The 26,022-nt window shown below is 47.1% G+C and overlaps 1 protein-coding gene across 1 annotated transcript in view; it reads right to left on the bottom strand.

Moving 5' to 3' along the window:
* The window catches only part of LOC138497983 (1-phosphatidylinositol 4,5-bisphosphate phosphodiesterase gamma-1-like), a 738,955-nt gene that overhangs the window by 8,300 nt on the left and 704,633 nt on the right, over positions 1-26,022 (bottom strand). The window contains exons 30-32 of the mRNA XM_069621756.1: positions 13,638-13,799; positions 10,601-10,689; positions 9,434-9,618 (exon numbers count right to left, since the gene is read on the bottom strand). Coding sequence (XP_069477857.1) covers positions 9,434-9,618; positions 10,601-10,689; positions 13,638-13,799 — 436 coding nt within the window. The remainder of the gene's footprint in view (positions 1-9,433; positions 9,619-10,600; positions 10,690-13,637; positions 13,800-26,022) is intronic.

Here is a 26,022-nt window from a genome sequence, read left to right as displayed (position 1 = left end):
CATGACTGATATCTGCCCCCGGACTGCTGGCACCAATTAATTTGAATCAGTTCAGTCGGTCTTCCTCCAAGTGTTAAGAGGGCCATGGCTGGCCCTGAGAGCAATATCAGGATTGGAAGCAAGTCCCTGGGGCGTCTCTTATACCATCTCCATGGTTGGTATAATTTAGCAGATGACGGCTCCCTCTTATTCAACTTACTGGCCTCAACAATAGGGCTTTTCCACATATCCTCCCTTTTGGTTTGGTTCCTCAAATCTCCTCTGGGATGTTGAGGGGATGGAGACAGAGGAAGTCCAGATGAGACTGCAATTTTCATTTTCAATAAGAAGCTAAACTATTGAAGAGGTAAGAACCATCTCCTAACTCAGGATTTTGTACTTATTTCTTGAATTCCTGGTCCATGTGGCATGATCTGTGAACTGTTAATTTGCATTTTAAAGGCTCAATTGTCTCTTTAATGGCTAGGCAATATTATTCAATAGTGGCATAATGTTGCTCCTTAAGGAAGATTTTCTACTAATGAATACAATTTGCTTCTCACTCCCAGTTGTGATGTGTCGATCGGAAGAATAACTTTTTTTTAAAAAAATCTGGCATTATGAGTACAGGTGGATGATATAGGGAGTTCTTCAATTGATGAAATGCTTCCCATCTGGATTAATCACATCCGATTTGGCCGAGTTAGTTGGCTTTGATTACGTCCATGAGTAGTCCTGCAATAGTCAAAAATCCCGGAAAAACAACTAAAATATCTCAACAGACCTAGAAATGCTCTTAGCTTCTTTTTTGTTCTGGATAATGGGATTTGGTGGACAAACTTTACCTTTCTGGCTTGAGGTTGCACAAGTCTAATGGCCTTGACGTAAAGAAAGGCCTGAGATAGGGGTGTGTTCCGGCAGCCCTCGTGTTTTCACTTTATATTAATGAACTGGACTGCTTCATTCAAGACATCAAATGTGACGCCCAATGATCGTCATAGTAGGCATTTTATTACATGCCGACGACGTGATGCTTCTTTCTCAATCCATGTCAATAAACAGCTGGACGTGTTAAATAGTTTTTGCACCGACTAACAGTTAACAAAAACAAAACTGTAGCAATGGTTTGTAACTCTGCAAAATGGTAAAGGTCTATTTTAAGTGCAATAATGAGCCCATCAAACAGGTAAACCACTTTCGACTAATTCGGCTTGACACCAATGGCCAATGGTACATGGGCAGACCAAATGGTGCAATGTAAATTCACGTTTTTTTTCACAGCAGGCAGGAGCTACATTACATTATTTCAATCGATTCAGCGGCAGAGTGATAATGCCAATCATAGAGGTACATAAAGCACAGGCCTTGCTGCGCAACATTATATGGAGCCGAGCTCTGGGGACATGTACCAACTACCCAGATTCAAACAGCGGAAAGGGGCTTCATTGAGAAAATGTTCAGACTGCATACTAGTACACCTACAGTGCCCCTGTACCTTGAGCTTGGTTTGCGCCTGCTTAGCTACGAGGCGGAAATTGAACCTATAATGCATTGGCTCTGTCTCAACATAATGGAGGATCTGTCCGACCACAAAAAAAGTGTTGTGGGAGCTGGTCGAATCTACAGAACAACAATTCTGGAAATGGATTAGGTATATAAAGTGTACACTGGATGATGTAGAATTGCTAAGGTTCTGGAATAAGAACCCAAGTAACTACAAAGATGCGTGTACTGTTGCAGAAAGCAACTATGATATGTGGTTATTAAGTTTGTTCCTGAATGACAAAATTCTCGAGATCCTGACCCTATAATATTTACCAATTTTAAAATAAGTTGGGTTGTGAAAAATTCCCTACTCAATTAACAGATCCGAGGAAAATAATTGTTTAGATTGAATATTTTACTGTTGGCAAGGTTTACAGCTAAATGGAATACATCCCAGACAGATAAATGTACACATTGTACCGATTCTGTTGAAGATGAATAGCACTTTGTTTGACTGTGAATTATATTCTAAGGCATTGAAGACATACATTTTCCCTATATTGATTGCCACTGAGATTAATACCATGTGAGAGGAACTTTTATTTTTGATAATTGCTACCACTGAAGAAATAATGTTAGCAATTGCACATTTTATTGATTTTGCTTGGTAAGTATATTCGATCAAAACTATTGGACCAAACGGATTGAGTGGAGCTATGGTTTGTTTGCAATTATTTATCTCTCTAATTTTTCTTGATAGCTTGAAGCTGTAATTGGCTGAATTGTAACATGTGAATCTTAATTAGTGCACCAAGATGGTTGCTGTTGCACCGTTTTAATGATGTTATTTTGTGCTGCATAGCAGTTTTATTTAGCATGATTTGGATTGCTTTACTGTTGTATTGTTATTTTTATTGTATACTTTACTAGAAATGTGTCATTTCTGCAAAAAATGATAATGATGTCCATTAGCCCTATTATTTTACTGTTTGCAGGATTAATGGTTATGCCAAGTTTCATGAGCATTTAAGCCACTCGGTGGGGATGCTGCATGCCGTCTCCCCAGGTCTCACTGTGGATGACAAGGTCATCGATGTATATACCCTCTGAACCCGTGAAGAGGCCATAGAAGGATATCCATAAATCTTTGAAACAAAGCTTGTGCCCTTTAAAGTTAACGTTCAGCATGTAAAACTAGAATCTACCCTCTTGGTTATACAAAGCCATCTTCACACTGAATTTCTGCAAAAGGGAATTTTGCAAGTATCTTTTAGTGCACTTGAGGGGGCGTTATAAGCGGAAGAGCTGCTCTTCTCAAATACCTCATCTATGACCAGCATAGGATAAGTCATTAGATATGGATATTTCATTATACAGAATCTTCAACTGCCATCTAGTTTTCCTACCAGTACTATCAAAGTAAACCACTGACTTCATGATCACTCAATGACTTCTACAGAAAGTATTTTCTGAATTGTGTCTCAAATTATCTGGCATAGCCATTCTGGCATTCATAAAGCCTTATGCATACTAGCATTTCATATATGGTGTGGAAATGCTGGAAGAAACAGATTCTTTCCCAGACCGATCCGAGAACACATCTGCGAACTGGGCTACATATTCCTGTAGGTGGCAGTGTTTTAGCCCCACAGATACGAAGCGTTGGGGCTCTTTCTCCGTCACCTCGGGCTCCTGTAATTTCTACGCCATGGCCATGACTGTGGCTTCATCAGCTTTCAACTCCTTCAACCAGTGCACTTGTTATATTTGTGATGGCTTCCAGTGGTCCATCTCTTCTACAGGATAAAGTGCATAATGTTTGGATTTGTATGATGGCATTCACTTCCCCACTAAGTTTGGACATAAAGATGACCCTTGGCCTGTGATGATCTTCTTTGAGATCCCTAACCAGGTGAAAGAAGTACCAACATGCATCGGTTTTCTGACCGTAATGTTCCTAGGACTCTGATACAAGACAAAGTAGGATCAACACCAGTTGGACACAGAGAAGTATAGTTAAACCAGGGTTTTTTGGAGATGGGTACAGGGCTAGGGCAAAATTGATAAAGGCACCAGAGACAGGTTAAAAAAAAACAACAGGATGGCTGCTCCATTAGATTTGCAAGTCTCAATCCGAAAGCCCTTCTTAGAGAAGCTGAGCTATGAGGCGGAAATTAAACCTATAATATTTTGGCTCCGTCTCAGCAAAATGGTCCGACCACAAAAAAGTGTTGTGGGAGCTGGTCGAATCTACAGAACAACCATTCTGGAAATGGATTAGGTATATACAGTGTACACTGGATGATCTAGAGTTGGTAAGGTTCTGGAATAAGAATCTAAGTAACTACGGAGATTCGTGTAATGTTGTACAAAGAAACTATGATATGTGGTTCTTAAATTCTTTCCTGAATGACAAATCTCTCAGAATCCTGACCGAATAATATTTACCAATTTTTAAATAAATTGGGTTGTGAAAAATTCCCAACTTAATTAACAGATCCGAGGAAAAGAATTGTTTATATGAAGTTCAGACTGAACATTTTACTCTTGGCAAGGCTTACAGCTAAATGGAATACATACCAGTCAGAGAAATGTCCTAATGTGTTTAGATGTCCCCTGCACTTCTTCCTTGTCTCCTGGTTCTATCGGCTTCAGTCGTATGCTCCTCATCCTCGATACAGCTGGTAGCCTTTCCAGAGAACCTCTGGCACCATGTATGCCTGAACACTAGCACTTGCCGTTGGTAGGAGATGGGACTCGTAAAAAAAAAAAAGGCTGGAAAAATCCCAGAGCTACCACCCTAAAACTGGTAACCTGCATTCTCTACTGTCTCTTGCTCGCCACCTCGCCTCAGGGCCCTGGATCTGGCTCCGGAAGTGCAACCTTATTTTCTTCCTCAATGATATGCAATCGTCTCATTGCTATGGGGACCTCCACTAATCCTCCTCTCTGCTGTTTTGCACTCTCACGTCTCTCCTTCTGTATCCCCTCAATACCACCTTCAACATCTTCTCTGCTGTGCTCTCAATCTCCTCCTGAAATTCCTTCCACACCTTTAGCCAATGTTCTCCCCACGGACTTCCTTGCATATCACTCCACTGATGTTCTTCCCACCTTCTTCCCTACAGCTGCTTCACCCCTTCTACTAAAACTCCCTTCTAACCTCCTTTCTTCATACCTTTCTTCAAATACTCCAACCTCCCCCTCCTTTTCTTCCTCCAGCCTCCTCGCTACTCAATTTTTCCACCTGCTTTCTCTGCTTCACTACAACTGCCTGTCTTCACCTCCCATCCTCCTGTCTCCAGCTCCTGCAATCTCTGTATCTCCCATGCCAACTTATAACATTAATAATACAGCTAAGTTGCCTATGCTTTTTATTCAGTTCTAGGCCATGCACCTCAAGAGTGATTACACTTGTGTGGGACAGTTGATACTGGGTGGTGTACCAGGTCTCATTGTATTAGCAATGCCAACATCGATTACTTGACAGTTAACCCTCATCTTGTAAGGCAAAAGTGCAGTTTCATCTCTGCCAGGCAGACCGCCTTTGCAATGTGTCTGACCGCAGAGCAAATGCTGCATCTGATCAGCACTGCCCGTCATGAAGTGGAACACAGCCCTCCATTACAGTGAGGGTTCATTGAGGGCTTCAATTGCTTGCTGGGCCTGTCTAGAAGTATAACATGACAGACCCTACAACCATAATGGAATTTACAACCAGAGTCTTCCTTTAAAGAGACAGACAAGCTATGGGCAGGATTCAAGTGACAGTCCACTGGCACAGAACTGGATTATGGTGGGGTGGTTGAGGGGATTCCCCGATATACCACCTATGAGGGGTATATTGGAGGAGTCACTTGACCAACCGTGACCACCCCACCCAACAACCCTTGAGAAAGGAAGGGACTTCATCCTGGCCCCATTATATACAACCCTATTTGGGAAATAGAACTGTAACTGAATAGCCAGGCTTAGACTTAGTAGCTTGTGAGAGTGGTGCAGGGTTCAGTTAAGCACACACAGCGCAATACAAGTTAGGCAGAATATATAAAAATGCAGTTATTTATTTAGGACTTGATAAGACAAACCCTTATCAATGGAAACCCACAGGCAACATACTAAAACATTCACTACTAATGCATACACGTTCACCTTGGTGTGCTCTGCTAAGAGCACTAACACTTCATTTTTAAATGCAGGTGGAATCACTTATCTGTATACTGTAAGTGTTCCAAAGCCAGTGAATAGAGAAATAGCACCTGGTAGGTAATAATACTAGTAATTGCTTAAGAATAAAGAAGTTACAAAACACTGTATTTACATCTAGGATTAAGGTTGTGAGAAGTCCTGACCTAGCTAGAAAAGAAGGGGCTTTGTAATGAAAATAGGTAAGAACCATCACTAAATCCACACTATTCATCATGGGATGTTCCTACTAAAGGACACCAACACTTAAACACTGGATTAGGATTCAGGTCAGAAACATCTGTAAACTGTATGCTATAGAGTCAGTGAAAACAGATGCGTATTTTACAACCAGAAATCAAGCTACGTATTGAGCGAAACCGTGGAAGCACTAAAACAGACCTCAAAAAGCAAGGCCTATAGCACTTCAGAATTCCTTCCCTGCTAGAAATAGTGGTTCCTCGCTCCATAAAACTCACAGGTCCCAGTGATAACCCTTTTTAGGGATTCAGAAGTCTTAAGAAGTAGTGAAAGTAGTTTTGGCTATGCTAACAGGTGAGCTCAAGTGTCCAAGAATGCAAGAACAAAGGTAAGAAAAGATCTTTAGGGGTCCTCGCCTAATCCCACTTCTTAAGGGGAAGCCCAGAGACGGGTGTGGGTTTATCCTAGGCCAAAAATCGGTGTGCAGTCATACAATCGAAGGAAAAAAGTTGAAAGTCAAATAAATCGAAAACATAATGGCGAAAGAAAAAGTCGAATGATTTCTTTTTTTGTTTATTTATTTTTTGGCTCTCGCATCGCATGTAAAAAAAAGTGGGGGGGGGAGTTTCGCCCCCCCCCCCCATTCGAATAAAAAAGAAATGTGACTTTTTTTTCCCGACATTTTATTTTCGATTTTATGACTATGAACCCCAAAACTCTACCAATCATGACCAGGTAAGGTAAAGGTAGAGTGAGGAGGGTACGCCCATATGACCCTGTGGCGGGAGGGGATAGAAACAGGTATGGAAGTTTGCCCCTCTTACTCCGATTACTTCAGAAGCTACACCTGGTAATACTGAATCTGCTGGGCCCACTTCAAGTGTTGGTTCCTTTGCAGTAAATCCTGGAGTCATGGGTGCAGTGGTTTATTTCAGTGTCAGGATTGGGGCCAGCTACTCAGAGGTTCGGTACTCTGGTGTGGTGGTTCTTGCGGCTTGTCAGTTGGCGGACTCAAGCATTTTGAAATAGCACCACGATTCTAACAACCTTGGGGGACTCCCACGACACAATGAATGGAAGCAGTACCAAAGTGCACGCGGAAAGCAAACCTTTAGCTGTTCCTGCTAGGCCACTCTTTGTTGTGGAGCACAATAACTGCAGGAGGACGGTTCTTGCCTCAGAAGCTGAGAATCTGCAGAGTCCCAAGTCAGAACTTGGGACAGTGACGGGTGTAGAAAAGGGGCCCTGGAGGAAGCTGGTCACATATGAAGACTTCCAAAGGCAGTCTCACTGAGCAGGAGTCCAGAGGTTAAAGCACCAACAAGGGACTTCGTGAGATCAGCACTGAGGAGTAGGACTTTGCCTGGAATTTCCTGGAAGCAATGCTGGATGGCTGCAACTGATGTCCATCTTTGTTGGGTTCTTGGCTCCAACAACGATCTCAAGAATGCTGCAGGAGTCCTTTTATCCTACATTCGAGCCCTGGCACTTCCAGTAGTAAGGATCTGCACCATTTAAACTGGCTGGTGCTACCCAAATATAAACAGCCTCTGGCCCTCATATATGTCCAGTCACAGACTTTGACCAAGATGTGGACTGCGATCAGGGAGTCCCAGCCCCCACATTCAGCCAAGAACACAGACAGCTGCTTTCACAGAAAAGCCAAGGCATTGCCCAGGAAAGGGCTTTCTTATATGGTATTCTCTGACCCAAGAGGCCAGGAAGAATGCCAAGAACAAGATGGGCAAAGGACAGGTGAACAACATGTGGCACGGCCATATTTGAGTGTATGGTACTGAAAAATGTCATAATGCAGTAAAATACAAAAGGGCCCAAGACAAAAATAAAAAACCACGGTAATAGAATATCTGCTGCCACCAGCCCACCCTGGACACATTGTGAAAGTAACGGAAATAGTAATAAAAACAAACGAAAAAGGGATACAAATTATAGCTGTTCCACCTCAGTGTATAGTGTTGTGTGCAGCTTAAAAACAACAAGAAATGTCATAATGGGGTAAAGGGCACACCTGCACTGATAGCCATAGGGACTGATCAGTACCCCCCAAAATAGATGAGCTAAGCAAGGTAAGTAAAGCAAAAAGTATTTACTTACCTATAGAAAATCATGTTGGGAATCAAACAATAGCAACATAAATGTTTATGGAGGGAAAGCAGCAAAAAGGAAAATCTTCCCTAACATTGGCCAATGGCCTTCGATAAGTCTGGGCCATTGGTGATGTCTGCTATGGCTGAAGGTTATGTCATTGGGGGCGTGAATGCAGAGGCGTCTTCTTTTGGCACGTGTGACAGCGATTCCAGTCTCTTGTCAGTGACCCCTCGGTACCAAAGAGCATAAGGCTAGACTTAGGCAGAAGACATGGAAGGACCTTCCAATTCCAGGATTGTGGAGGACTACAGGTGAGATGAGCAGACCAAGTGACCCCACACTGGGTCTGCAGGCACAAAGAACGGACAGCAGGACTCCTTACCTGGCAGAGTGCAACAGAGCTACAAAGCGAAGGTGCAAAAATGAGAGTGCACTGCAATCACGCTTCACAGCACCAGGCTGTGCCAAATCAAAGCAGCCGTAGGGGTTCCCACTTTGAATGATGCCAGCTACAGGCCCTCAACTCTTCAGCGCTCCAGGAGTAAGCTCTTGGCAATGCAGGACTGGTTCAATGTAGGGAGATACTGTGGAAGATCTCCATTGTCGATGAAAGAGAGGAGCTTTGTCTTGTGGCGGATGGCTTGGACAATGGGTGTCCAAGCAGCACTCTTCCAGCGTCCTTCTGCAGCCTCTCACATCAGATCCTTGGTTCCAGTGGACGACTAATGGAACGGCTCCAGATCCTCTCCTGAGATCAGCCCTGGGATGAGCAGCCCACGCTCACCTATCGGAGTACCCACAGATTTCAACTCTAGGCAGCTGTCCATTCATGGACAACCAGTTCAGTTACAGTCATGGCCTCACACAAGGTTTGGAATGGGCTTCGAGTCTCTCTTGGTCTCTCTCGGTCAGTCTCTCTCACTCTCCCCACGCCTCCTCCCTGGGCACAGAGTCCTCCCTGCACTGGTAGCCTTCTCCCGCGAAACTAGATGGGTTAAACAAAGGAGTGCTGCTACAAATGACCTCATTCCCAAAAATAAGGTCCGGGTCAAAAAAGAGCCAGCAGATGAGCTGGCGATCCCATGGAAAGAGGAGAAAGCGGCAAAAAGAAAGGCCATCCCTAACAATTGTGCAGTAAACATGTCCAACACAAAGATGATTTGGGCCAAATGTTTAATGAATGTGATTATTCATGGGTTCCACATTGCTATTGTTTCTTTTTCATACAAGGCAATAAGAATTATATTTAAAAAGATATCAAAAGAAGATGACTACTACTAGAAAAAGGGGTCTTACATGTATTTCTCTATTCGGTTAAAATGCAACTACTTTCCTATACCATTTTCTATTTTACCATACGCCTCTTAGCGGAACCGCTACTTGTGGAGGTGGATGTGGGGTAAAGGCTGAGATACAACAATCGCCATCAAGCATATCATGCAGGTACGCCCAACGCAGTCCATGTTTTACTTACTTCTTATTACGAGCTTCTGTGAGCTCCACGAGTCGCTCCTGGGCTGCGCGCAGCTCGTCCAGCCGCTGCTGATAGCGGGAATCACAGTTATTATTGCGCTCGCAGTTGGACACAAGGTTGGAAAGCTCGTTGGCTCTGTCCCTCAGCTGCTGGATTGAGGAGTATAAATTCTCGTCGTCTTCTTCCTATACAAGGGTGTCCAACAACAGAAAAGAGAAATGTTTAATCAGCAAAAATATGTCAATTTAATGAGTTGTACTCAATTGCTGAAGCTATAATGGCCGAGGGTGCATGCTTACTGGAGCATGTAAACATAGGACTTCTAATGTGATTTTAAAGACAATTAGCACCCAGAAATGCTGCAGCCATGGCTACTACAAAAGCATCCTGGGTAAAGGCGAACACGTGGCTGTTGTGTTCTGGGGTACCAATTGAAATGTTCAGAGTGCTGCCCAACCACGTCATATGTCTGTGGATAACAGTCTGCTGGGCTTTCAATATTGGGTGTGGTAAAATCTGTCATGAGGGTTTTATAGGTTTGGCAGAGTAGTAAAAGTGCCGGTTAACATGCCGGTAAATCCATTACCAGCACTTTTACAGCCCCGCCAAATTACAGATTTGCCAGTGGGGGTTAACTAATTTACCTCCAGCCAAGTCCCATAGGACTCCATGGAATGAGGCATTAGCGGCATTCCCGCCACCTGCAATATCCCTGAAATACTGAGATATCAGGTGGAGGTAATGCTAATTCCATTTTCCAGTATCCCGCCGGATACCGGAAAACTTGTAATAACCCACGTAGTCTTTATACAGTGTGCAACGCTGTCACAGTGGGCGGCTTGGCTCATCCTATTAGCTAAGGCGGCACTTAAGGGGTGCACTGAATTCATGCCTCTTTGGAATCCGAACTTTTTGGGTGCTCATCCTGTATAATCCTCTTTTCATTCTCACCTACGAAGCCCCCTAGCATTGAGAATAGAATACATATGGAACTACTCGTCTAGATATGGCATGGCCATAGAGCCAGCTAATGTAGGATTTCTCCATTTCCGGCTATCACCAGAGACAGTAAACGTGGGGTTAGCTGCTATAAAGAAAAGACAGTCCCTAAAGCATTGCAAAAGAGGACCTCAGCAGCATCTAAGCAATAAGCAGCTCTTTGCTCACCTTGGCATTTACAATCTCGATATGGACAAGCAGGGAGGCGAGTTCCAGCTCTTCGCTGTAGCTGTTCCTTAGAGGGACGGACCTGTAGCCTAGACACAATGAAGACAAAATGGGAGGTGTAGGTTTCATAGCAGAGGTACCATTAACTAGCATGCTGGGGCATTGTGCGTACTTCCTAAATCACTCTGGCCCCGTAGATTTCTCGCTATGTTAACATTGTTGTATTCCACGCAGTCACCACTGTAGTGGTCTAACAGCGCCACGGCTTGTCTGAAGAGTGGCATATTGTGCCACTGTCAGGGCTATCAGACCTTGGTCTGCAAGAGAAAAGAGAAGGTCTGGCAAGGAGGCTAAAAGGGGAGAGCGGTAAAGTTAAAGTCACATGAAAGAGTTGTAGAGATAAGAAAGGGAAAGGAGGATGGCATCTTAGTTAGTAATAGTTTACATGCCCGCAGCATCAGTAAAAAACAATCAAAGTATAGCGTTGATCAGTGCATATGGAGGGGCAGCCTGGTAAGGCTGGGCATAACCACTATGGATACATTGCCGCTCACCATAATTGTTGCTGGGCATATAGAGGCTGCCCATAACAGTTGCTAAGGAAATGGAGGCTAGCTATAATTGTTGCTGGGCAAATGGAGGCCGTGTTAACTGTTGCTCAGCAAATGGAGATTGTCAATAACTGTTGCTGGGCAAATGGAGGTTGTGTTAACTGTTGCTTAGCAAATGGAGGTTTGTCAATAACAATTGCTGGGCAGTGGCCGACTATAACAGTTGCTGGGCACATGGAGGCTGGCCATAACTGTTGCTGGGCATATGGAGGCCGGCTATAACTGTTGCTGGCCATAACTGTTGCTGGGCATATGGAGGCCGGCTATAACTGTTGCTGTCCATAACTGTTGCTGGGCATATGGAGGATGGCTATAACTGCTGCTGGGGAAATAGATGTTGGGAATAACTGTTGCTGAGCAAATGAAGTCTGGGTACAACTTACTCAGCATATGCAGGCTGGCAATAATGGTCACTAGGTATAGAGAGGTTGGAATAATCATTGCTGGGAGTGTGGCCGCTGGTTATAACTGTTGCTGGGCAAAGGAAGGCTGACAATAACAGTTGCTGGGCATTTGGAGGCTGGCAGTAACTGCTGATGGGCATTTGGAGGCTGGTAATAAATGTTGCTGAGCAAATGGAGGCTGGATATAGCTGCTGGTGGACACAGTGAGGCTGGCCTGATCATTGCTAAGTGTATGGAGGCTGGCCATTAGTATTGTTCTGCATGGGGAGGGTGGCCATATCTGTTGCTGGCATGCAGAGACTGGGAACATATGTTATAGCTCAGAAATGTGGACAATCCATAATCATTCCTACACAGATTTATTTTACCCTTTCATGCTCCGACCCATTCTACTTTGCCAATCTGCTCTAATCTACACCAATCGCCAATCACTGTTTACAGCCATCATTGTGCAGCACTCCAACACCTGTCAAAATCTTCTTTTAAATCTGAAGAATTATTTGGCCACTCTTACTCGACCAGTGAGCTTTAAATGTACTTATTCTTCTCAAAGTGCCTTTTTAGACGGTGCCATCTCTCTCTAAAAAGCAGTCCTGTAATCAGTTTATGTTTTACCAATGTTACTGGCCCAATGTGCTTTAAGCCATTTGGAATTAGTTTGACCAAATATTGCAGAAGCCAGGGAAGCCCCAAGCACACCATTGTTTACATCTTCTTACGTTTTCCCAAAGTCACTGCCCCATTGTATCTCCATACATCTTAGTTAGACATCAAAACCTAACATTTCAGAATACAACATCTGTTGAGAACTCTGCTGCCAATCAAACTGAATATTTCACTTTAATTTCCGGTTTTGGGCAGTGAGTGTGTCAAAGATGACCCTCAGTCAAACATTTAAACAAATGTTTGGCTTTCCAGAAAAAGATTTTGAGGACTGTGACAAATATCCTAGTTCTAGGAAGTGCCAATGGGGTAAATCTGGGGCTGGGTGCCACCCCAAACCAGTGGATGTTTAGCGAAGGAGGAAGCTTGGGGAGCATCACATGGTCATACTCCCTGGCACCCCATCACAAGGTAGGTGGAAATCACACCAACAGAGGGTGGGTCAGCCCTGGTAGCCCTGATCCTTGCACACATCCCAGTGAGCCAGTACAGGCGGTATACAGTGATTACAGAAAATGCTATAACGGAGAATAAAACATCGAGCATTTTTAAAAATAGACATGGGGTGGGGTAAGGGGGTAGAACGGGTGGGAATAGGCCTTAGGTTAGTTTAAGCTCATAAAGAAACAGAGGGTTTGGGGGGAGACTCCCACCCAAAAGAAACTATACTTATTCACTGTTATTGTTTTCTCTGAAAAGGCTGTTATGTATTCTCTGTAATCACACAGAACCCTACAGGACAGTCTGGGTGGACGAGATTAGAATTGGAATATTAAGGGGAGTGGGAGATTAACGGCACAGCAGGGTTCGAGACAGGCTATTATGAGCAGAGAGAGAGAGCGATTAGAGTTGGGATATTCAGGCACAGTAAAATTAGCAGCATATAGTCCACCCAATACAACATTTGGGATTCATTCCCAGACCAACACAGATAAAGGAACATGTTTCCATCCCTGAAGTTGTCCTCTTGAACATCTGCATTATAGGTGAGAAGGCCACTGCCTTACTTCCATCTACTCTCCCCCCGGATATTTGGCCCTCTCCATAATAGGGTCTTTTACCTTCATTATTTTCCAATGGCATGTCATTTTTAATACTGTATTATTTCTTATATAACTACCTAAAATGAGTGCATTTTAATAGGTGGGGGGGTTTTATGATTTGAGATCTGCTTATTAACCTTTTGATACATATATGGATACTAAGAAGGAGGAAAGATGTGAGCCAGGAATGAGAGGTCGATTTTATAATTACAGACTAGGAGAACCAGGATTAAAACAAGCGAGTCGTAGGTAAAAGGAAGAAAATTGTCCCAACTCGGCATGATCTGTAGAAGTATAGAGTTGTCAGGAAACCCACCTGTTTTTAGACCCTTCACAGGAAACGTGGCCTGCGCCAGGAAGTTGGGGTCACTGAACATGTCTTCCTCATACACCACGAAGCGCAGGAATGTGAACTCTGGGTTGGTGATGTCAAAGACGAACTGCTTGAAGAACCAGGTAGGGTTCAGCCCATTGTCAGCTAATGAGAGGGAAATGGAAAAAGGTATGGTTATCACAGTGTTATACCACATAAAGATTGCCTTAACTTAGTTCCATTCTACAGAAGCATGAGTCAAGAAGATCTGCTTTCACCTTACTTACATGGCTATGTTCAGGCTGAAGAAGCGGCCTCATCAACAATTCGGCCGAACTCTTTAAAATCTGCAAGGAGCTGGCCAACCCTGCTGCAGTCTCTACCTCTCCTGTCCCCTCCCAGGCCCTCTGCATGGCACTGGCCTCTCACTTCATTTCAAAAACTCAGGACATCCTGTCCTCACTCTCCTCCTATAACCTCCCCCCTCTATTCCCTGCCCTTCCTCTGGCTCTTCTGCAGCCACCCCTCCTCTCTCCTTCTCTTCCTTTCCCCTTTTTTCTGCTGACGAGGTTTCAAGACAAGTCCGATCTATGAAAGTCTCGTCAAAACAGGTCCACCCCTGTTCCTCCAAAACTATCAAGGACCACATTGACTCCTTGGCTCCTGCCCTTGCTGACTTCCGCAATCACTCCTTCGCCTCTGGAGTCTTCCCATCCCCTCTCAAGCACTCCCTTGTGTGCACCCCCTTCTTAAGAAACCCTCTTCCGACCCTTCCTGCCCAGCTAACTATCGCCCAATCTCTATCACTCCCTTCCTGGGCAAGCTCCTGGAGAAACTGGCCATCTCCCAGCTTAATCTCCATGCTGAATGTGTTGGTAGTCTTATGACCATCAATCTGGCTTCAGAGCTGCCAGAAGCACGGAAACTGCTCTCCTGAACATCCGTGAGGACCTGCTCTCGAACCTTGACTCTAGCATTCCATGTGTTCTCATTTTGCTTGATCTCTCTTCTGCCTTTGATACTGTCAACCATACCATCCTGCTCAACCGTCTCCATGATAACCTCGGTATCACTGGTCAGGCTCTGACGTGGCTGACCTCTTTTCTCTCAAATCGACCCTCCCAGGTCCAACTGGGGTCTTTCCTCTCTGACATCTTCTTCTCTACCTGTGGTGTCCCCCAGGGATCTAACCTCTCTCCCTGGCTGTTCAACCAGTATCTGGCACTTCTCGCCCACCACATCGCCGCTCTCTGCCCCTACTTTCAGTGCTATGCGGATGATACTCAACTCATTTTCAGGCTACCCTCGGCCTCCTCTTCTCCTTCCCTCATCTCTGACTGTCTTTCTGCTATCCAGGAATGGTGTGCCGCCAACGACCTCTGCCTTAATGCCAGTAAGACTGAGATTCTACTCATTGGCACTCCCACTCCCTCCTTCCCTGCTGCTCTCTGGCCGGCCTCTCTGGGCCCTCTTCCTGCTCCTACCTGCAAGGCAAAAAACCTTGGGGTCATCTTCGACTCCACACTCTCCTTCTCTCCTCACATATCTGACGTATCTAAGAAGTCACACTACCAGCTACACCTCCTCAGAGGTATCCTTCCTTTCCTCTCCTTCCCCCAGAAGCTCACTGTCTCTAGAGCCCTGGTTCTCTCTAAGCTGGACTACTGTAACAGCCTCTATCTTAATCTGCCCGCCTCTACTCTCCGCCCTTTGCAACTCATCCAGAACAGGACTGCAAGCCTTGGCCTCAAGCCCAGGGACCGTATCTCTCCAGGACTGAAATCACTACACTGGCTCCCAGTGACTGCGAGGATCAAGTTCAAAACCCTCTGCATTGTCCACAAGGCCGTCTGGGGCCTTGGGCCAAAATACCTTCAACTCTCTCTTCCTAAATATCTTCCTTCTCGAGCTCTTCGCTCATCCGCCTCCAACTCCCTCAGGGTCAGCCGCTTCTCCAAACAACGAGTTGGGGGCAGATCTCTTTCCACTGCAGGGGCCTCCCTCTGGAACAGCCTTCCTACCTCCCTGAAACTTGAGGAGAACCACCTCTGGTTCCGGAAGCACCTCAAAACCTTCCTCTTTGCCTCGGCTTTCTCTCCCCCTCTCCCCTGCTAATACTACTGAAACTGCACTGAATCTGCAACTGGGCCATTCACCGTTCTCGGCCCAGCCACTCTCCCCTGCACTGCCTCCACGGCAACCCATGCACTACGGGACTGTGTCTGTATCCATACAGCCCCCCTTCCCAGCACTTGTCTGCACTTACCTCGCACTGGCCCTTGTTATCTATCCTGTATGCTGTATGCTAATAACCCTGTACTGCACTTTCCCCTCTCCCTTTCCCCCATGCACTTTTCCCTTCCCCTCTACCCTTGCACTTGCGCGATCTGAATGACACCTGGCCTATGAAGATCGTTGTCTGTCTCCCCTTGTTCCCCCCCCTGCCTCGTCGCGCCTTGAAACACTTGTGTATAGGTGTGTTACAAATGCCTTATCATATCATATCAGTTATAACATGGTAAACACCCTCGTGGGGGCACTGAAGAATCTTCTTGCACCATTCTCCCCTGGTTACTTAATATGGGTCCCTCCAGATGTTTTGTGCTATAAGTCCCATGATCCTTCACCACTGATTATGCTGGCTTGGGAGTCCAAAACATTTGGAGGACCTCATAATGTGGCGTTAGTAACGCGCTCCATGGGCTACACCGGGGGTTGAGGGGGGTTAACTGCCCGGCAGCCCGAGTTAATGTCCCGAGCGGAGCGAGGGCGGTTAACAAAGGTCCTGGGCTGTTAAACCTCCCACCTCCGTGTAGCCTATGGAACAGGTTACTAACGCCATTAGCACCCCGGGTTACCAAAGCGGTAACCCAGGGTGCTAAAAAAAAGTATTTCATTCATTGAACGGGGCACTGTGTGCATCCCGGTCAATGAATGAAAATACTTTGCCAAGATGGCTGCCATGGTTGTAGAAGGCAGAGATCCGTACGGAGCCCCTCGTTCATTATCATGGCGGCTGGGACGAGATTAAGTGAAGCTGCTGCTGCGGCGGCGGGCGGCACCACCACCACAATCGGGTACGTGGGGTTGGGGAAGGTGGTTGAGATTGTAAAAAAAAGAAAGGCTCAGTGGAATGCGGGCTGAGATCAGAGGTTTCAGGCTGCGATCTGCGGAACCTGATTGGCTGCACCCCCACCCCGGTGATAATGAGAAAAACATCACACTCGCTACGTCTGGCAAACTGGAGGTGGCCAACTCTGGACAATGTTTATGTATAATTAACCTTGACACACTCAAGGGTAAAAGCACAGCATGCCATTCTGCTCAACCGTCTCTGTGATAACCTTGGTATCACCGATCAGGCCCTGGCTTGGCTAACCTCTTTCCTCTCGGATCGACCCTCCCAGGTCCAACTCAGGTCCTTCCTTTCCTCCATCTCTACTTGTGGTGTTCCCCAGGGGTCTAACCTCTTTTCCTGGCTTTTCAACCAATACCTGGCACTTCTTGCCCACCGCATTGCCGCTCTCTGCTCCAACTTTCAGTGCTATGCGGATGACACAACTCATTTACAGGCTCCCTTTCGCCACTTCCTCTCCTTCTCTCATCTCGGACTGTCTGCTATCCAGAGTGGTGTGCCACCAATGATCTCTGTCTTAATGCCAGCAAGACCGAGATTCTCCTCATCGACACACCTGCTCCCTCCTTTCCTGTCACTCTCTGGCCGGCCTCTCTTGGCCCTCTTCCTGCTCCCACTTGTGAGGCTAAAAACCTCTGGGTCATCTTCGACTCCACACTCTTTCTCTCCTCACATCGCTGACGTCTCTAAGAAGTCACGCTACCAGCTGCACCTCCTCAGAAGTATTCTTCCTTTCCTCTCCTTCCCCCAGAAACTCACTGTCTCCAGAGCTCTGGTTCTCTCTAGGCTGGACTACTGCAACAACCTCTTTCTAAATCTGCCTGCTTCTACTCCCCGCCTTTTGCAACTCATCCAGAACAGGACTGCAAGACTTGTCCTTGGCCTCAAGCCCAGGGATCGTATCTTTCCAGGACTGAAATCTCTGCACTGGCTCCCAGTGGCTCCGAGTATTAAGTTAAAAACCTTCTGTATTGTCCACAGGGCCTACTATGGCCTCAATACCTTCAACTCTCTCTTCCTAAATATCTTCCTTCTTGAGCTCTTCGCTCTTCCGCCTCCAACTCCCTCAGGGTCAGTCACTTCTCCAAGCAACGAGTTGGGGGGGGGGCTAGATCTCTTTCTTCGGCTGGGGCCTCCCTCTGGAACAGTCTCCCTGCCTCCCTGAAACTTGAGGAGAACCATCTCTGGTCCCAGAAGCACCTCAAACCTTCCTCTTTGATTCTTCTTTCTCTCCTCTACCCTGCTGAACTCCTGGCTGAAACGGAAACTGCACTGGTCACCTGGCTACCTTCGGGTCTCATGCCCAGGTCCCCTCCCCCGCCAGTTGCACACCTGCACTGCCTCCCTGGCAACCCCTACACTTGGGAACTATTTTCTGTATCCCTACAGTCCCCTACCAACACTTGACACCTGATGTCTGCACTTACCCTTGCACTTGCCACCAGCTGGCCGCACTTTTTACTTATTACTTTATTCTATTTATTTTCACTGTTGATCCCATGTAATGCACTGCCCCCTCGCCTTTCCTCCCGCACTTTTCCCTTTCCCCCTTCCCCTGCTCTTGCGCAATCTCAATGTCACCTGGCCTAGTAAGTGTCTCTGTGTACCCTCTGTTCCCCCTCCCTTGCCGAGTCACGCTTGGAAACACTTGTGCATAGGGGCGTTATAAATGCCATATCATATCATATCACCCTGACAAGGACTTAATACAAGTTTCGCCAGAGGTCCACTGGAAACACAGCATGTGCCAGTCCCACAAATAATTGGCACTGAAAGGGATGAGAAGAGTGAGGCGGTGAAGTAAGCACGGGTCGGGGTGTGCTTAATGGAAGTCAGAGGCGGCCCATAGCTGATTTAGGTGTAAAGAGACCTTTCTACCATATGGGACATTGAAGGTATCTGGTGTCAGAATTTCTGTAAAAACAGTGTACATTTTGCATTTGGCCATTCCTTGGCCCATCCTATTAATTTCTGGGTGCCTTTCATGCTGTCCCTGTCTGGTAATTCATGACACTTGTTCTTATCTTGGTATGGCGTTCCCATGCCTGCACCCCTTCTCCAGCGTGCAATGCAAAGGAATAAGCACAAGTGATGAAACAGCGGCAGTCAAATCTTCATAAACAAATTCTGCTACTACATGTATGGTTTTATTGACATGGAAGCATATGCATATCTCCTGATTGAGTGGACTGCTACCCAGCCAAAGTGACCCCTGCAACGCCTTCCTGTACGAGCCTGTGTCGATCGTAACACTTCCGTGACCAATGCTGATTATTGCACCATGCCCCTCGGCCATAAACTTGATTGTTGCACCCTGCCTATGTGCAAATAACATTGATTGTTGCACCCTGCTTATGTGCAAATAATATTGATTGTTGCTTCCTGCCTATATGCAAATATCATTGATGGTGCACCCTGTCTATGCGCCTGTAATAGTGATTGTTGCACCCTGCTTATGTGCAAATAATATTCATTGTTACACCCTATCTATGTGCAAGTATTATTGATCGTTCCACCCTACCTCTGTGCAAATAATATTGATTGTTGCACCCTGTCTATGTGCAAATAATATTGTTATTGCACCATGCCTATGTGCAAATAATATTGATTGTTGCACCCTGCCTATGTGCAAATAATATTGATTGTTGCACCCTGCCTATGTGCAAATAATATTGTTATTGCACCATGCCTATGTGCAAATAATATTGATTGTTGCACCCTGCCTATGTGCAAATAATATTGATTGCTGCACCCTGCCTATGCACCTGTAATAGTGATTGTGCACCCTGCCTAGGCACCTGTCATATTGATTGTTTCACCCTGCCTATGCGCCCATAATATTGATTGCTGCACCCTGCCCAGCGACTCCAAGTATCATCTCTAAACTCAAAGCCCAACTAGCCTCAGCTTTCAGCCTTGCCCCAGCTTTTACAGCTAGGATCACCCACAAACGACTCCACCTAAAGTTATCTACGCCATTCCAGTATCCCCAGCTACTCATTAGCACCACCGCAGCTTCCTTCACTCATGCCCAGTAGCACCATCAACCTAGCTATGGCCTGCATACTATCCAACTCGAAGGACGTCCCACCCACACCTTTCCTATCCCCTCTTATCATGTTCCAGACTAACGCGCAGAAACTACCGACCACCACCAGCAGGAACCTAATAGGCTTGCATACAGCTCAGCTGAACATTGCCAATAAGCACAAGGCCCAGCCCCCCCACACAACACCAACCACACCCCCCTTGCCTCCAGCTCCACAAGCAAAAACAGCACGTCACACCACTGAAACTAGCCAAGCCAGAACCTAACACCTTGCCCATCCCCATCCAATTTGCCCTCTTAAACGTACGCTCGCTCCCTGCACACGCCCCTGCGATTCGTGACCTACTTTTCTAACTTAGGTCTTGATGCCCTCGCTATCACAGAATCTCGGCTACATGAAGCAACAGGGCCAGCTATCTCCTTTGCCCACCAACCTGGATACACCCTACTTCGGTAGGACAGACTACTCTCTAAAGGAAGGGAAGTGGCTCTCGTATATAAGGACGCCCTATCGATCAGACAGATCGACTCCCCAATAGGGTCAATGCGGATGCCCTCATTGAACTCTCCATCAACCAAACTGCACAATTCCCATCCACATCCTCTACCGGCCACCCGGCCCACTACTTGACTTTCAGGGTAACCTCAGCCATCTATTAGGCAAAAACCTGAAAAACACCACTAAATCCCTACTAATGGGTGACCTTAACCTTGGTCTCAATGATCCTAAGGACAAACGAGCAAAATCTCCTGCCAAAGTGCTTCAGGACTTAGGATTCGAACATCGAATCTCTAACGCCACTCACTCCAAAGGACACACCCTAGACTGAGAAGCGGACCATGACATAACGCAATTCGCTCTACCCTTACCTTCTCCTCATTCCGCACCTCCCTTAAATCTCTCCTTCTCCATTCTGCTCCTTAAAACCCTTCCCCTTCCTGCTTCCCCTCCCTCATCTTTCCCCTTAAATATCTTCCTCCCCTCCCCTACCTCCCCACTCTCACATTTTCCCCTTCCCTCCTCCTCCTCCTCCTCCTCTCCCCTGCCCCTCCCACACAGTCCCACTCCACTACTCTCCCCATTCCCTTCAGTTAATTGCTCTATTACTGTTTTGTTGACTGATTCATATTGTAATTTGCTTCTACCGTTGTATTGTTTGTTTTATGTATTAAGTTGTTCAATTGTGCAGCGCTTTGGTGTAAAGCGCTTTATAAACAAATAAATACAAATACAAAACTGCAATGCTGACATCAGCTCCAACACCCTGTCCACTTCTACATTCCCGCCACTATTAAAACCAGCACACCCATCACACCAGCGCTACCTGCTTTAGCTAGAAGCGCGCGCAAACTAACAAAAAACAATATCCTTCCACTCCTAGAGATCTCTGCCCTCAAGCCCCCGTTCAAGGATCCCACTGCCCTAGCAGAACTTTACAATCAGACATTCAAAGAAAGCAAAAAGTAAAATACACGCTAACTCTTGGTACACGACGGAACTCAAATAACAACGCTCCCTGAAATGCATAGCGCTCAATACAGGACATCACCCTACTGGCCTACAAGAAATTTACCGCCCAGTACAAACAAGACATTACAGCAGTGAAATGCGCTTCTTACAACACTAGAATTTCTAATGGCAAATCTGAATCTAAAGAGCTATTTGCAATTTTTAAGGAACTAGCCACCCCAAAGATTAGCACATCGTAAAAGATGAATCCTGGTGGTCGAGCATCCAGTCAACTATGCTCAATTAAATTGAATTTTGGCAGAGTAAAATCAAATCCCACCTCGCTTCCCTGCCCCAATCTAATCTGCCCACCCCACCATCGGACAACCCTCACGTCACACATGAAAAAATACTCTTCACCTTCAGAGATGTGTCTGAATCAGAAGTACTAGCCATCTTGAAAATCATAAAACCATCCAACTGTAAGGGTGACGTCTGCCCTGCTAATCTCATCAAAGATTGTGCAGACACACTAACACCCTTCCTGAAAGCATTTAGTAATGCCTCTTTCACCCCCAGCACTGTCCCTTCATGCCTGAAGGAGGCCTGGGTTCGCCCTCTGCTGAAGAAACCAACCTTAGACCCTGTCTTGCCAAACAACTACAGACCCATCACCACTGTGCCTTTTCTGCTGAAAATCTTGGACAAAGCTGCATCCAATCAAATCCAACTCTTCCTAGAATCTAACAACATCCTAGGTAAGAGGCAATCAGGTTTCCGCCCGGGTCACGGGACAGAAACTGCCCTACTAAACCTAAAGAACCAACTAGGTGAAATAATGGATGATTGAAGGTAAGCCTGCGCTTCTCCTCCTTCTCGACTTGTCTGCAGCGTTTGATCTGGTGGACCACTCAACACTCTGCAGACAACTCATCAACGCAGCCCAGTTCTCCCAAGAAGCTACTGTCTGTGTTACCTCATTCCTTGTAGGGAGAGCCAGGAAGGTATTCTCAGAGCAGGCTTGCGCAACTCCTACCACCATATATTGTGGAGGCCCGCAGGGCTCCTGTACTTCCCCTATACTGTATAATCTCTTTACCTTACCGCCCTTTAACGATCTGGACAATCTCGGCATAGCTTACACAAACTATGCCGATGATACCCAAGTTCTCCAGCATTGGATCTTTCATGGATTCACATGCTTAGAATATTCCCCGTCGTCAGACTGGGAACCCTCGGTACACATATATATAGTCATTTCCAATAGGAAAAACTTCTGCCCTATCCCCGTCTGCGTCCTCTACGGGGCCGCCCACGTACGCCCCGTTGGACGTGATGGTATATAAGCCCCGCCCCCGCGGGTCCCTTCAGATTTCAACCGTCTCCAAAGATAGTGGGATCTCCTCGTGTATTTTCTTCAAATACTTATCGATTGTTTCTAACTCCTGCGAGTTTGTCTGTTTGGTCCGCTTCTAACTCCTACGAGTTTTGTTAGTTGGTCTGGCAATAATGTCGGGTAAGCCTCTTTTCCGCCCGTGTGCCACGTGCGGTCTAAAGAAGGTTTATGAAGGGGATGGCCATCTTGACTGCATCTACTGCCTTCACCCCCACCACTCGGCGGACCAATGTGATATCTGCAAGGGGTTTTCCCAAAAAACCCTGAAGGACCGGAATCGGCGACTGGTCTCGTGGCTGAACGACGGCGCTGGAGCGTACCCTCAGTCGGAGGTAGGATCGGTGCGCAGTATCGCCTCAGCGAAAACATCAGAAGCCTCCCGACGCTCACATCCGTCGGAACCTCCGGCCAAAAAATCACGACCTACGGAGAAGGACGTGCCTCGAAGTCATTCCTCTAAGGCCTCATCGAAAGAATCGACGAAGAAATCATCTTCCTCTTCTTCTTCGTCGAAGAAAGATAAGGACAGGCCAAAATCCTCCTCGAGCGATCAGAAAAGATCAGCTACGAGTAGAGAGGCGGATAAACGCAGGGAGAGCTCCGCGAAGGCGGGACCGCCTAAGCCACCTGCAGGCCCTCCGTCGACGACGACGACGGCGACGATCCAAGTGCCCACTCCGTCACAGTCCCCCGCCTTTCAAACGGGCTCATCGTCGACGACGATTCCCTCGTCGACGGAGTTCCAGGCCTGGAGGCCAGAAGCGTTCGACATGGGGCTACCCGACACACTGCTACAAGAACAGGCAGTTTCGATCGCCTCCAAAGAAGACGACGGCTTCAGAATAGTGAGCCCGGAAGACCTGGGGCTACGGCCCAGATTTCCTTCTGGTGCAACCTGCTCTCAAGTTTTCACCCAGCCTCCAAACGCCCAGGCTACTCTCTCCATGGAGGTACTTTCCTCCTTACACTCGCTCTTGAAGTCCCTGGACGAAAGGCTCCCACCTGTTCCGACGACTCCCCTCGTCGACGAGCCCGGACCTTCACACCGCCCGACTAGATCGGTCGTGGGCCCAACTGCTCCAACAGTCCAGGAAGAAGGTGAGCTCTCGGACTCCCTCTCTGAACAGGGGTCAGCTTCTGATATCTCCCTCTCGCCGTCGAGAGACCCGTCATGGGTTTCGGATGTGGAGGTGGATCCTCCGAAAAGTCCCATTCACCCATCTCCACCGGATGACATAGGGGCCTTCCATTCCATGATGGAAAAGGCCTGCAAGGAGTTCGGTTTGACCCAACAAGAAGAAAAGAAGGACTGCTTCCTCTTTGACCACATGGGCAAGAATAGGCGTTCCGTTTTTTCGATACCGATACTGGACCACGTATGGAAAGAGGGCGTCCAAACCATGCGGCATCCATTCTCGGAACCTGCGGTCAAAGGCCGCGTAGAGAAAAAATTTAAAGTTCCAGATTCGACGCCAAAATGCCTCTCTGCGCAACCCACACCTGACTCGGTGGTATCGGCGGCGGCGACGAGAAAGGCAAAGGCCCAGCATAAGTGCTCTACCCCGCCGGACTCCGAAGCTAGACGCCAAGACGCTTTCGGTAAGAAGATCCTGTCAGTGGGAGCGTCAACAGTGAAAGCAGCGAACTCCCTGGCAATCATGGCCAGGTATGACAGGGAGATGTGGCACAGACTGGCACCCATTTTGGACCACCTCCCAGAAGAACACATAAAATCAGCTATGTCCCTGGTTCGTGAAGGAGAAGAAGCCTCGAACCATGCTATCAATATAGCGGTGGACCTGGCAGACTCGGGGTTCAAACAAATTAACAACGGAGTGGTTCTACGACGCCAGGCCTGGCTCAAGTGCACCAACTTTAGACCCGAGGTGCAATATAAGGTCGTCGACATGCCTTTCGAAGGTGACCACCTGTTTGGCGAAAAGGTGGATGAGGCCTTGAAAGGAATGAAGGAGGACTCTGAGACAGCGCGCTCGCTGGGCTCTCTCCAAAGCGGTAAGCCCTTTCGTTCCTTTCGCCCCTTTAGAGGAGCTACGGGAAACGCACGATTTGCGGGATCCAGGGATAGAGCATTCTGGAGGTCTTCATATCCGTCCCAAGGCTATAGACGCGCCTCACAGTCCTCGACCCGACGCAGAAATTTCCAGGCCTCTAAGAGACGTCCCACTTACTCGTCGTCGACGGGAAAACAAAAAGATCAACAATGACGTTCTAGGAGGGAGAGTGTCAAGTTGTGTCGAGGAATGGGAGTCAATTACGACAGATCGGTGGGTTCTGGACACGGTGAGACTGGGACATTCCCTAAGATTCAAGTCCAGACCTCCAAGACGTCCACCGATACGCCTGTCTCAACCACACCTAAGCGTCTTGCGTCGAGAGGTTGCGCTCATGCTAAAAAAAGGCGCCATCGAGTTAGTCCCTGCTTCACAGAGAGGCTTAGGGATTTACTCACGCTGCTTCGTAGTAAAGAAACCAAACGGGAAGTGGCGCCCCATCCTCGACCTACGGGACCTCAACAAAACCCTGCTGAATCAAAAGTTCAAGATGCTTACTCTACAGGAGGTAATCAGATCGGTCCAAAAGAACGATTTCCTGGCGTCTCTGGACCTCCAAGATGCGTATTTTCACATTCCGGTGCGCACTCACCACAGGAGGTTCCTGAGGTTCCTAGTCGGCCAAACACACTACCAATTTACTGTGCTCCCTTTCGGCCTGAAGTCCTCCCCAAGAACCTTTACAAAGTGCCTAGCACCCGTAGCAGCCTGGCTGCGGAAGGAAGGGCATCACGTTTACCCGTACCTCGACGACTGGCTCGTGAGGGGATCCTCCCCAGCGTCGACCAACGACAGCCTATTGACCACCTTGCGACTGCTACAGCGTCTGGGATTTGCAGTGAACTACGAAAAGTCTTCACTAAAGCCCTCGAAGAGCTTGAAGTTCCTAGGTGCTCAATTCGACACCCACACGGGACTAGTGAAACCATCCCTGGAAAGGTTGTTGAAGATCAAACACCTGACAAGCCAACTTCGTTTACAGAGAAGGTTGTCAGTAAGAAAATATGCGGCTCTCCTCGGCTCCATGGCATCGTGCATCCACCTAGTCGCGAACTGCCGGTTGTTCATGAGACCTCTACAGGAGTTCCTATCAGACAGATGGAAGCAGGCCACAGGCCGCTGGTCGGACAAGATAATAGTCGACGACGAACGAGTTATCAAAGCCATCCGATGGTGGAAAGTGGCGCGCAACCTGGACAGAGGGGTCCCCCTGCAGGAGCCGGAATTTCAGAACACCATCATTACAGACGCCTCTCTGTCGGGCTGGGGAGCACACATGTCACGT

Source organism: Ambystoma mexicanum, chromosome 5q (genome assembly GCF_040938575.1).
Source record: "Ambystoma mexicanum isolate Mex_15411 chromosome 5q, UKY_AmexF1_1, whole genome shotgun sequence".
Taxonomy (NCBI): Eukaryota; Metazoa; Chordata; class Amphibia; order Caudata; family Ambystomatidae; genus Ambystoma; species Ambystoma mexicanum.
The sequence above is the reverse complement of the archived record's forward strand: the minus strand, read 5'-3'. Positions and strand labels throughout refer to the sequence as shown.